The following is a 14,307-nucleotide window of genomic DNA, read 5'->3' as shown; positions in this document are numbered from 1 at the left end:
GGAGTGAAAAAAAAAAAAAAACAGCCTGCATCAGGAGAAAAAGAGCTAGCCCATCAAGGGTGTGTATGAATGCGTTTGTGTGTGTGTGTGTGTGTGCGTGTGAGCAAAAATGAGACGCTGCAGGCTGTCTCCAGCACACAGATGAGCGAGGTGCTGTGGTGCCTTGTCTTTGTGTTATTACCTCTTCCAAGGGAGCCCAAATTCTAGAGTGCCATTCTGCTTTCTTTGTTTGTTAAGAGGATTACACGAAAAGATACTTCGCCCATTTCCACTGTACTTTCTCGGTGGTTATCGATTGGCAGCGGCAGCCGCGCGGTACCGGCATAGCTTGGCTGTACTCGTCGCGCCTCGCTAGCCATTGGGGTGACCGGCGCGCGCCACTTCAGAATCACGCTGCTTCGCTCAGATCAGTGAAGCCCGGAAATCACAACAACTGATTCAAGTAAAAGTGAACGCGCCTTGTTGAACGCCTTGCAATGAGATATGCTAACAACAAGAATGGTGGAAAAATGATGAGACTCAAGGCCACAAGTGGAATATAATATTACAGCGTTCAGCGGTACCTTAGCATGTGCGATTTCTAGTTTGTATTTCAAGCAACAACAAATCGCTTGACCAATGAGCGACGAGCAGTGATTTACATAATGCATATGGCAACCGTTCGATTATACTTGAAATTGATTTTCAAATGCATAAATTGTTGCTATGGCTGTAATGTCTGTGGCTGTTGACTCATTGAGCCGTTTTCAGCAATAAAAAGTTCATATTTTGTCTGGAATTGATTTGATAGCTTCAATATTTGAGCACACGTAATGTCATTTTTCGTTGACAGCAAGTGGCAAAATATATGTTAGGTATTAATCGTATATGAAAAATAATGAACTTATCAAATGAATTACAGACAAAATATGAACTTTTTATTGCTGAAAATTAATTTGCCCAATCGATCAATGATATAATTGATTAGCTCCGCGAAAGAAGACATTACATGTTATATTTAATGTTTATAAGCATTTTTTGGGGTCTATTTTTTCCCCCATGCATTTCTATTATACATGGATTTCCCTATTCTTGGCCAGTACTTTTCCGCCGCAATGGCCGACTGTGGAGTAAGTAGATATAAAAGTTGTTTAAATAGATATATTATTCCACCTTCTGGTCGAATGGGTGATTGATTATCTCTTTTTCTTTTTTTCAAACTCGTTCGCTGATCAGCCGAAAAATCCTGATTCTATAAAGCCGAGTTTCCATCCACTTATTTTCATTCGAATTTTCAAGAACTGTGCAAATAAACCTGAATGGAAACACTTTCAATTCAGAAAAAGGGGTGGGTTTTTTAGCGCATCAATAAATTAAAAAAATGCAAATTTTAGCTATGGAAACTGCTTTTTTGAATTGATGGCAGGACTGGACACCAAGTAATGTAAGTTTTGTTAGACGTATAATTTAAATATTTGTGGAATTAATAAGAGAAGCAAACATAAATCTTTCGTTGACAGTCAGTGAATATCATATGGCGTCTTCTCATGGAGCAGTTTCCTTTCCTCTCAATTTTCACCAAAAAAAATAGCAAATGGAAACACCCATAAACTGCACGTTCATTTTGCGCATTTTCACTACATTTGCTTAAACATCGTGAAACATTTGGGTGGAAACACCATTATAGACTTGCTGCTAATATAGATTGTGAGTGTGAAATAATCGCGCAAAGAGAGACGATTTCAAACGATTCAATCACCAAGTGAACAACAGGAGCCAGTTGTTGAGCTGATTTGTTAACAAGCAACCTGCATTGGGTGTATGCATAGTAAACACCTATTGCTTCATAAAAATAAATAAAAAAATAATAATTTTACACATACTACAACAAACAACCCAAAATTCAGAGGCCACTTGGAAGCCAGCTCTTATCGGGGAGCCGAGCCAATAGGAGTGGCTCTTCTTGGAGAGCAATTCCCATCTCTACATCTCTGCTTCCAGGGATCGACTCCACAGATTTAATGAGGGCGTTTCCGCCAATGTTGGCTGCAAATTCGCAATCTCGTGGGTCAACAGGATCTTGAAGATAGCAACAACGAAGAAGATGAAGCGACTCAATCAATGTGACATGTCTCTTCCTTTGAAGGGTTAGGAGCAAGGATTCCTTTAAGGAGAGATTGCATTTCGACGACACTCACTCTTTTTATCCTTTACCATGTCATTTTATAGTTTTGTGAAATTTTGGGGATTTGTATGTTTTTTTAACTAAATTATGGTTTTGTGATGTTTTATGTTTAGGATTTAAGTTAGCTTAGAACATTTTTAACTTTGACTTGGAACCAGAAAAAACAACAACTAATTTTACTCATTTATAAAAAATAAAATAAAAAATGGAGATGTCTGCATTTGCATTTGAACTCTTCATATTAAATTACTTAAATTTAGGGGCTGGTCATTTATCGTGCACGTTTAAAAAATGAATGGCGTGAAAGGTACTTTAAATTAACTTAAAATTAACGCACTACTATTGACTACCGTAATTAACTCATTCACTGCCATTGACGGCTAAAAACGTCAAAAATTATTTTGAACTATTTGTATTAGTTTAATTTTTTTCCACTTTTGTTAACAAGAGTATGAAAACCTAGAAAAAAAATATATTGTACATTTAGAACAGATAAAATTTATGATTAATCTTGAGTTAACTAGTGAAGTAATGCGATTAATTATAATTAAAAAAAAATTGCCTGACGAGATGATTATTAAAAATTAGCGGCGTCAGGCGATTAAAATTTGTCATCGTAATTAATCGCATGACTTCAATAGTTAACTCACGATTAAGCACAAAGTGTATATCTGTTCTAAATGTAGGAAAAAAAAGCAAAACAAATAGAAATAAAGATTTTTTTACGTTTATAACCGTCAATGGCAGTGAATGAGTTCAAATAAATTAAAAATAAATACGTTTTGGACCGAAAAGCTATTTAGCTAATAGCAACGCAACACAAATAAAACAATTTTTAAGTGATGTTACATTGTGTGTTCAAGGTTGCAACATGAACCGCAATCCACAGAGCGACAAGGACACAGCAGCCATGAACACTGAGCCGAGCAGACACACGTTAAAGGAGCGAGATCATGATCAAGAACCGCCGCACAACAAACTATCCATCATTCCACTTCGCTTTCTCTGATGCAGCAGCGGCAGCAGAGACATTTCAATGAATGGAGACGGATAGCGAGTCATTTTGCTTCCAGGCAGGCCGTTTACAACCCAGCGCACGGTCCTGCAAAATAGATGAGCTACTATTGATATTGATCATGGTCTCTTATCTGTACCGCTGATTGCAAATGATAGAAGAAGAAAAAATGGAAATGAAAACAAAAGAAGCAAACCCTTTGAGGAGATGAAAATACTGTCAACACACGCCGGTGTATTCCGTTGATTGATGCAGATGATTTTTTTTATAGTTAGGGCAAGGATACATTTCAATTAGCCCCCCTCCTCAAAGGGCTTCAATTCAAATTGTAAAACCTCTGCTGCAGAGTATAAATACAAACCAACATAGCGCATCACAAATGTGTGATATCACACACAGGCTTGCTTGATAAATTACATGCTGAGCGTGAAAGTAAAAAACACACGCACACAAAAAGCGGGGTATGGCAAAGCAATCAACGGATACCAGGAAGCAGAAATACCTGTGTGAAAAACCTGCAGGACCTCTCTCTCTTCTGAAGCTGTAAATTCAAACAATTCAACTGTTAGCGATGTAACACCTCTCAATCTCACGCACGCACGTGGCTTCAGGTGAGCAAACACACGCACACACACACGTCATTAGCATCACTCACATAGACATCGGGGACCGAGAATCGATCATTATTCTTCTCACTCACCTTTGTTTTCAACGCATCTCCCATAACGCGCACATTTCTCTTATCCTTTGTGTCGTTTGTTTCCTAAGTGACACTGTTTGTAACCTCAAACCGACAGAAAAGGCTTGTAAAAATATATTGTCTCTCTAATTAAAACTGTTAAGTCATATTTTAGTTTGACAGCTTTTTACAGCGGCGTAGTTCATAAACACGCACCATGAAGGCACTCGTGGCGCCAGGATTTTTTCTCTCTCCCGGGGCTAAAACGGGGCGTGATTGAGAAAATGATTTATAAATATATTTTAAAATATCAAATAAAATGCTGGAAGAGCTTCTTAACTGGGGCTACACAGATTTCTGACGATTCAGCATTTTGACGAATATCGGCATTGGTCGTTATGAAGAATCACACGGCCGATAATTTAAAACTGTGTTGACTTCAGGGAACTATTTATTTTATTTTATTTCATTTTCAATTAACTTTATAGGAGAGGCTGCTGACCTTGGGAACTCTCTGCACCTTCTATCTTTTGCTTGAAATTAAATAGAAGATTCTTAAAAAATTAGGGATGCACGATAATGCTATTTTCAACCGATACAGATAAACCATTCATTTAGAAAGTCAGCCGATAATTGTTTGCAAAATTAACTTGAATACAAATATACTTTTGAGTCCGACTATAACGCTAACATGGACAAACACATGTAAACATTGTGTAAAGCACCATGAAGCTAAATTTTATTGATATGTCTGCTTAAAAAAAAACTAATTTTGAGTTTGCCAAAACAAAACAGCAACAACAACATTTCTTTATTATCTGGTTTTTCTGTTTGACGTCAAATTAGTCGATAATTGCCGATAATTATCGGCCACCGATATTATCGTGCATCCCTATAAAAAAAATTATATTTCCGGTAGTTACACATTATAGAAAACTTTATTTACTATACAAAACAATAGGAATCTATTTACTTGTTTATTTTTTTATTTTATTAAACTTTTTTAAGACATGCTAATGAACCTAGGAGGTCACTGAACTTTTTGTCAGAAATTTAAACCAAAGATCTTTATTTAAATAAGAATAATCTATTCAAATTATTATCGGCTCAAAATATTGGTTATCGGCCTCTGTAGCTTCTAATAATCGATATTCATTTAAATCTTAAAAAACATTTCTCGGTCCACTGTATCTCTATTTCTGACAGGGCTACACCACTCCTACCTACGGTGTAGCGTCATCCCTGAAAAATAGCTGTTCGACATGCATCTATAACTTACTACAATATCTATGAGTTATTTATCTTTGTCTTGTAAAATAATTTCATCGACTGGCTTTTCTTTTCAGCATGTTGTATGTTTGTTATCATCAAACAGAAAGAATTATATTAGGAAAATAAGTCCCATTTTCCTCCAGTGGTACAATATGCTTTGATTTTTTTTCCCAGTCATATTCTTCCATTCATTTTCTGTATCTAGTGTTGAGTGTATTAAGGCTTTTATTGTAATCCACTCAAACATGAATAGTCATCATTTTCAAATGCAGCAATTTAATTATGAATTTGGGTCATTAATGAGATCAGGAGCACCGCTTTTCCTCTCAGAGCGAGCAATACTTATCTGGAAATTCAACTTCTAACTAGCCATTTGGTCAACAGTAAACCGCATATTAATGGATTCCACTTGCACACAAGCTTTGATGAGCTCATTTCAAAGGGCAAAGGTCGCAGTGAGATAGAACGGCAGATTGGGAGAGTGTAAATAGAAAGAAAGTAAAGTTTAAAAAAAAAAGACACAGTGAGTATATAAGAGTTGGCAGCAGCTGTCAGTCTCGCTCCCAAAGTCGGCGTATCACTGTTGACCTCAGCAAAGACAATCAAGGAACAGTCTTCCATTAAATGAGTCAGCCAGTCAATTAGGCAGCCAAGGCAGCCAGTCAGCGAGTCCCAAATGACTTGGCTCACTTTAATGAATGCCTACATGAACAAACTACAGAACTAAAAATTTCCATGTTCACTGCCGATAAAACAGATCCACTGTATGCTCAGGATTGAGTTACACGTGCAGTAAAAATATGTATTTATTTATTGTTTTTGTCTATAGTATACGTTCTCATGCGACTGCAGAGAGGATTTAACCCTTCCTATGGATTTCAATTCAAATATGGCCCCGATTTGGATTGAGAAATGCAGTTTGGACTAATTTCAAGAATGCGTAACATCAGAGGCTGACATCTGAAATATAATGTCCAATGTTGACATTTCAAATGATTTCCTGTTATTTCGTTTACAACGCAGTACCTTAGTGAGGCTGCGGGCGGCGCTGTCCTTGCCACCTGGGGTGAGGTTCCTGAGCTGCACGTCGAGCAGCTCCACCAGCTGGGCCATGGCCCGCACCGTGGAAGGCACGTCGCCAGGACGCAGGAGCCCTTTGGTCTGCTCTGCCAGTTCCCTGGCCACGATGGCTGCCGTCTCACCCGACCGGAGCTGCATACAAACACAGCAGCACGGGTGGGGGTGGGGAGGGGGGGTGTAGGGGTGATAGGGGATGATGGATGGAGTTGAGGACGACGTAGTGGGAGTTGGAGCAAGGAGAAAAAGTTGCAGGGAAAGTTGAGCGCAAAGAGGAGGATGGGGACATGCGGGAGAGAGGAAAAGTTGAAGAGGGCGTTCGGAGAAAAGGTGTAATGAAAAAAATTCAGAATTATTCATAGAATGCGCTCAACACTGTTTGCACTTGGGCAATGTCATGGTAAACTATTACATACAGTGAAATCTTGACAATTGGACACAATCTGATTAGTTGAGATTATATGTATATATATATATATATATATAAGTAAAATATAAATCAACATAAGTAAGGATGAGTCGACCTAAAAAATAGATCGACTGAAAATGTCTGCATCGAAGTTCCGCCAGAAACATGTTTGCACCGGTGTCTACGACGCACACAGTGGACAGGAAGTTATTGAGCTCATTGTCGCTAAGAGGCAGATCGGCTCCACTTTTACTCATGGACCATTATTGAGACATCGTCTGTAAGTGACTTTTAAGACACTATTACATGTGTAATGTCGATATCATATAATGACGTATGTGTGAACTGAATGGTAGGTAATGTTTGGTTACCATAAATGCTAATCGCTATAGCACTAATGCTAATCGCAAATTTCGTTGGTGTTTAATAATGCTCATGCGTAGAAGATAATAAATAGTTAAAAGTTAGTAGGGGTGTGAATTGCCTAATATCTGGTGATTCGATACATGTCACGTTTCAATGGTCATGATTCAATTTGATACCGATTAATCCTGATACGAATCTATGAGTCGATAATTGTGATTTTTTTTTTTTTACTCAATTTTAGAAAATAGTAGTCAGTACACTGTAAGATTTGTATGAAAATATATTTATTTATCTGAAACTTCAACTTAGAACTGTGAGCACCTGTTTAACAAACAGGTTGCAATCTATTTTATGTTTGAACAGCATTGAATTACAATATTAAGGCTTAATGTTCCATTAATATAACATTTCTCCATGCTTAAGGTGTGAACCTTAATCCTACGTAAGATGTTTTGGTGTTGAATATTTCCATCAAAAATCAATATTTAAACATCGATCCGGCCGCATGTTGAATCGATTTGAAACGATTTTTTTTAACACCCCTAGTCATTAGACAGTACAGGCTAGTGTTGTCACAATAATAACATTTTTACTTCCATATTATACTCACTACCAATACTTAAACGATGCCATGGAAAATTGGTATATGAATATGTAAAATAGCAGATTGATTTTATCCCCAAAATGTGCCCACAGTATCCTTTATAAAAATCAAATGTTGCTAGTTAAGTTAGCGATCCGTTATTTATTGGTGCGACGGCTGGTACGGGAGCTGATCACCAATGTTTGCATAAAAAGCTAAATATCTGCCGATCCGATCCAGCTGATCAGACCTGTGTAAAATCGAATAACAGTAGTAGAAGTTTTGTTCAAGTTAAAATACATATTTTGCATTCTATTTCTCATTCAAGCTAGAAAATTTGGCTTTAGATGTTGCACCGTAGAGCTTCCTTTTTGCTAACCTGCAGAAGGCTGGTTGACAGTACAAACATCCTCACTAAAATGCCTATTCTACATGCAAATACCACCAAAAGCGGCTGTGAACCAAATCAGCATGAAATCCGAGCATCTTGATTGGATACATCATTGCTGCAACTGTCTAATGTTTGCTGTCCATAGCTTACGGATCGGAGCAGCACTGTTTGGACTTGGCAAAGTAATAGCTTACCATTTCCGCACAATGTGTGTTCACCGTGTTTAGCCTCTAGCGCTCTTTTGTCTCACAGTATTCACACAATATTGGCATCTTGGAGAGCAAAAACATCAACACAAATGCTGTCTTTTCTGCAAAACCTGGACATATCTGTACTCCCCGACAGCGATATACAATCTCGTCTGTTTCAAGCACTAGTTGGTAGGTTGACAAATGGAGACGGATACACGCGGGTTAAATCACTCCCTGTGGTCGTTGTATCTCCATGCGTGAGAAACGATGCTCCGGGAAACTATCATAGCCCGCATTCTCGCAAGGGGCGGCCAGGAAGATCCACACTTACTTTCTGCATGATGTGGTTGACCCAAGGAGACGTGCAGTTGCTGAGGTCAGGGCCTTGAGGATCCCAGTAGCCCAAATGGGCCATGCACATGTACGTGGCCACGCCTGCAAGAGAAGCACAACTAATAAGGGGAGACAGCGCTGACATTCACCGAAAGACTTGAACACTTCATGCGGTGCCCGCAGGGGAGCGCCAGGGAAGTCTTTGTCATGTAAGCAAATTAACATGAGCAATGTACCCCGCGGAGATACGCGACAAGTGTGCTGTGATGAATGAACCTACAGTTTCAAACACTAGCGCTTCACTTTTGGGATATGTTCATCACCTGTTAAAACTTTTTTAGCCTTGACCTCCAAGAGGACTACACTGTTAAATCTTGATCATTTCCTTGGAACATTTGAACCTTCTCCCAAAAGGGCGCCAAAATCCTCATTAGTGGAAACAGTCTTAATTAGTAGAAGACACTTTGAACATAAAGATTTCACACGGTGACATCATCCACTGATGTTCCTTACCGAGTGTCCCAACTGGGCACGGCTGCTTGGCGAGTTGGCCTTGCTGGGTGCGGGGCCACGAAATATCCGCCGTGACTCTGGGACTACAAAAGTCCTGGGGAGGCAAAGCTGGGGGCTGCGGCGCCGCCGGGGGCCCCTGCATGGGCGGGTAGCGTTCCCCGGCTTTGCGGTTGGTGTCCGGGATCTGATTGGTGTCAGATGGCGAACCGCCGGCCGGATTGATGACGGGCTGGCGAACGGTTGTGGTGGTACGATAACGCTGTCCCGGTGAGGTGGTGAGAAGAGGACGCGGGGTGGTGAAGTAGGGGGGAGCGCGAGTGGTGGTGGACCGACTGGTTGAGGATGAGGAGCCCCCTCCGTTTGCACCCCCGCCTCTGTTCGGAGGGATCATCGGTGGGCGGAAGTCTGCGGAGGAAGAAAAGGAACAGAAAGACAAAAGATAAGTACACAACACATTTAACTTGCATTATTTCAAATATATAAATTAACATTTATGTTCAATGTTTAAGTATCAAAAATGACAAGAATAAGACTAAATGATGGATGGTTTGGACTACAGACTGTGGGCAATTATTTTTTTCTTTATTACAAAAAAGTGATGAAGAGATGAATACTGGATACTATACTATACTATAATACAGTGAAATCCTGAGATATGGGTTTAAATAATTCCTTAACCACAATTGCAACTCAAAACACTTGTAAACATACTTGACTTTAAAAATAAAACATTAAAACATGACTGTACTTGTATGCATAGCTGCCAAACTTCATTCTAATGTGTTTAATTATGTTTAATGTTTTAAATAGTTGCATCTTTCATATGTATTTAATTCAAGGTTTCTTTCATATTGATTTCAGTGATTTGCATACCATCGCAGGGAGCTCGCATAAGGTAAATGAAAAACAGGGCTGAAAAGTTCCTACTTGTTTAGTTTGTAAGCAGATTATTTGATTGTCATGTTATGGCACAGTAGCTTTTACCAAACACTACATCATCAGCGGTATATGTATGTTATATAGAATAACTGGGTCTTGCCCCCAGCACCCCCCCCCACTCCCCCACTCCACTCCACCACTTTCTCCTTCCTCATGTATCCTTTCTTCTATATCTAAAAAAAATTTGGGGGCGCTAATTAGCAGACCACCAGACTTCCCATTCTGTCTCCTTCTGTTGGTCATTATCATTTTTCGTGTTTCTCATACTTTTTACATACTTATAAATAATAATCTGATTCTGAATCTAAAATCTGATTCAAATGTATTTTGAACTATACAGCATATTCTTAAAATGCATATTATACGAAGACAACTATGCTACTCATTACTTGATCATACAATACCATATTGTACATATACTATGTATTCTTACAATGTACATTGTTATACCATACATATTATAAGTACTAGACCATACAATCAATATACCATATAATATATTGCTGTGTCATGCAAGATTCATGACACAGTGACATCATTTGAAGCAGCATACATGTGAGGCCTTTTTACTGTCAATATTTCATTGTAAAAGAATCTTAATTATTCACACTGAGTTCAGAAATAAAGAAGGAATGGATGAGATGGCAGGAGTGAAAAGAATGGAACAAGGTTTGATGTACAGCGTCTCCAAAAGTGCACATACTATAGCAGCTTGTCTCCTCCTTTTATTAGAGCTCATTTCATTCGGTAATTTTACCGATTTGACATCATCATCATCATTGCTCTCTTTTTTTTTTTTTTTTTGTTAATTTTTTTATTAATATTTTTTTTATTAATTTTTATTTTGTATGTGGCTGTGTACGTGCATGTGCGTGCGTGTGAGTGTGTATGCATTAGTTCACCTAAAACCTATTAAAAAATCCCATACCGTTCACCTAAACCGAACACGTCAGAATCCTGCCAGAGTCGTGAGGCCGTCAGGAGACCCGAGGAAGGACCAAAGAAAAGAAAGGAGAGTGAAATCCAGCACCGGCCAGACACCACCCACCACCCACCGGGCCACCAACCAGAGTCCTTCACCAACCCCAGAAACATCTCAATTCCAACAAATCAGGGAGACCTCAAGAGACCAAAGGAGAGAGACTGAGGAAAGGAAGGAAGGACAGACGAAGCCGAGCTTGTCTCCTCCTATCTCTGAACTTGCTGCTGCAGCTCTGTGTGGTGCAAATCAATATTGCATTACGGAGCGTTAGATAAAGGGAAATATTTACACATTGTCTTCATAGAGGCCAAGGCAGAGCCCGACCTCACATATTTAATTAAAAATGCTTTCAAACAAAGCCTTTAGTGAGGACTTGTTAGGGCATCTATTTAATTTTTATTACCATCTTTACTGATTTACAGAAGTGTGGAACTGCCGATGTGGAATAAATATTTTTGAATGTCAAATACTTACGGATTTGCAAATATATAAATATGACTTTCACATGCACGTGCCTACATATGGCATTATGGGAACAAGGAAAAACATATTTAATTTTTTTTTTTATATATATATATATATATATATAAATTAAAAATACACACGTAGGTCAAATGCTAAAATAAAATAAACAAATAAATAAAAAATGCTTTACTTAAAATAAAGTCAGTATCGAATGTCATAGGAAAAAAAGTTTTTTTAGCATTCAGCCTACAAGTACTTCCGGCACATTTGGAGTATGTTTGAACATACTTGCAAATATGTTTTGAACGTATTTAAATATGTTCAAATGTATTTGCAAATAAGTTAAAACATTGCCAGTCAAAAATTTGTACTCCGCATTGGCAGCCCCACGCATCTATGGACAGGCATAATCACACATTTTTTGACGAACTAATGTTTCCATCATGATTAATTGTTTTGATAACTTTGTGGAATTGATTTTTGTTTAGTCAAAATAAAGTGCACTACTTGACTGCAACCAGCAAAGGCGCTCTTTACCCAAACACAACTAGTGTACAGTGAACAGGGTTGTTTTTTCAACGCCCCCAAATTTGGAGTTATTACATTTAAAAACAAAATTAATAAAAAATATTGAAAAAAAGTATGTGGAGGTCCAATGTTCTAAAGATGTTGGCTAACGGAAGTTGAGCTACTTGCTATAGAGGCAGCATTATACTGCTTAATGAAATCTTAGCGTGTAAACAGGAGTTCAAAACATTCACAATAAAATCCCTATTAGATATGTTTTGAAAATGATTGTCCATCCTTCTACTTTAGCACAAAACAACAAAGAAACAACGAGACAAAGCAATGCAGAGAGACCCCTCTCCCCTGGTGCTTTTGTACGAGATTGCTTGTCATGTTTAGTGTTGTAATGAGAGTCAGCTAAATGAGCTTTTTTTTTCTTCCAAGAAACCTGTTTGAGGTCATCGCGTCACCTTCTTTTCACTGCGATGCTTGTTACCATTGATTTAACGATATTTGCACAGTCCTTTGGGTGTGAATAAAATAGTCCGTGGAATGAGAAGCATGTATTTCGCGGGTGTTTGCAATGAGGGGGTGTCTATATTATTCAGTGTGACCAGAAGTTGACCCTTCCTGTGGGCTTTAATGAAAACCACCTTTCGTCTCTGCTCCCCACCCCCCACCCCCCGCACCTCCCGCCCGCCCGCCTTCTTGACTGGCAGCCGTGAAACATCCTGCTGTACATTTTGTACGTTCGCTTTCTCCATAACTTAATGGAGTGTTTCTCAACCCAAACAGAGCTGCTCCCTGTTCCTGAATTATTGCTTGGCCCTGCCTTCTGCATTCTCCACGGAACATTGCCATCAATCATGTGTGTCAGCAGTGGCCTAGGGACGAGCTGTCAATCTGTGTGTGTGCGCGCTCTTGACGGAACAAAAAAACAAAAAAAAAACAAGTGTGTGTGTGGGATGCGCGATTAGGAGCCCTGCCACAACAGTAATGGTGTGTGTGTGTCTGAGGGTGATGTCTGCTGTCATTTGAGTACAAGGCTGAAAACACGGCTGGCAGCGAGGGGTGAGGCAACATAAAAGCCTGCGAGCATCGTAGGCAAGGGGCCACAGCATCTCTGTCTTTTCTTTTCCTCCGCTGCTCTCTTGACATTTTCCACCTGACATTTTCTGACTTGATTGCTCACTCGCAACTTTCTTGCTCACACTTCCATTCTCCCTATTCCGATTTCTATTCATCAAAACACATTCTTTTTTTTGGATTGCATTTGTTCCTATTACACGTCTCTTTTTGAGTGATAACATACCTTGTAAATGCCTTGAATTAATCATGACCGTCACTCATGCTGCTTTTAAAGAAATTGCAGGGAAGTACGGGTATACAGAAGAACAGCTGCATGAAGGTTTTATAAAGAAAAAGGGTACGTTGTAATGGTTGAGACATGTCACGCACATCAAGCCTCGACTACATGTGCAATGGCAACGTAATAAGACCACCTGAGAGGAAAAATGTTCTCTGGAGACTCTGCTTCGTCAATAAATATGCAAAAAAACATCAGCATGACACATATTATTTCTTCTCACTACAATTGCTGCATCTAGGGCTGAGAAAATAATTACAATTGAATTGTGATTTTGATTATGGCTTGTCATTTAAAAAAAAAAAAAAGATTAATGTGCCAATCGGTACATTTCCTACATTGTGAAAATACCCAGAGTGAACTTGCCTGTGCAGCATGCATGTGACGTGTGTGTGTGTGTGTGTGTGTGTGTGATTCTGCCCTTTCTGAGCATACGTTAAACTGCTTTATGGCACTCCAGTTGGAGTTTACTGTGAAACTAAACATACAACAAAAATAATGACACACATGTAATTAAATTAAATACATTTATATATTAAATATAAAATACATATATTTAAATGCAAGAAAATATTTGTTTTGAAAATTACTAATGCTGAAGTCAATGTAAAATCCCATCCCAGAAAATTAGCATCAACTTCTGGGAGTGATATTCATTGAAATAACGACTAGTTAGCACAGATTGCCTATATTAGTGAGTTATTGGTAGACCAGCTAGGACACAGCTGGTTACCATTAGCACTAACATTATGGTGAAAGTACTGTACAACGTACATTGAACTTATATCATGTCTATTCCAAGACAAGATGTTCAACATTATAAATTGTGCTAGTGTTTATGGCCTGTATTGACTTTGCAGTTTAAATGTTGAAAGTTGAGTTGAAGTGAGGACCTTTGCCCGGTTCTTTTAGTCTTTAATGCTCACTATATTATGCTAACAGTAACTATCAGCACACTGCTCTTTAGTGAACGCCAAAAAGATTTGAGTCCAATGTGAAGCCTTTTTCAATTGCATGCGGAAGAAGGTCTAATCTGTCGAAAATGGTTCCTATTC

General features: G+C 38.7%; 1 protein-coding gene across 11 annotated transcripts in view; it reads right to left on the bottom strand.

The window, feature by feature from the left end:
* Nucleotides 1-14,307, bottom strand: part of adgrl3.1 (adhesion G protein-coupled receptor L3.1) — a 175,540-nt gene that overhangs the window by 52,250 nt on the left and 108,983 nt on the right. For 9 of the 11 annotated variants that reach the window (XM_086083282.1, XM_086083281.1, XM_086083284.1 and 6 more), the window contains exons 8-11: nucleotides 8,994-9,398; nucleotides 8,479-8,582; nucleotides 6,157-6,342; nucleotides 3,682-3,720 (exon numbers count right to left, since the gene is read on the bottom strand). In XM_086083282.1, the coding sequence (XP_085939408.1) occupies nucleotides 3,682-3,720; nucleotides 6,157-6,342; nucleotides 8,479-8,582; nucleotides 8,994-9,398 (734 nt within the window). The remainder of the gene's footprint in view (nucleotides 1-3,681; nucleotides 3,721-6,156; nucleotides 6,343-8,478; nucleotides 8,583-8,993; nucleotides 9,399-14,307) is intronic. The other 2 variants (XM_086083290.1, XM_086083280.1) reach the window with 1 other exon arrangement.

The sequence above is a fragment of the Leptonotus elevatus genome, chromosome 8 (assembly GCF_054856555.1).
Source record: "Leptonotus elevatus isolate MCC_2025b chromosome 8, RoL_Lele_1.0, whole genome shotgun sequence".
In the NCBI taxonomy this organism is placed as follows: Eukaryota; Metazoa; Chordata; class Actinopteri; order Syngnathiformes; family Syngnathidae; genus Leptonotus; species Leptonotus elevatus.
Note: the sequence above shows the minus strand (reverse complement) of the source record. Positions and strands in the feature narration are given on the sequence as shown.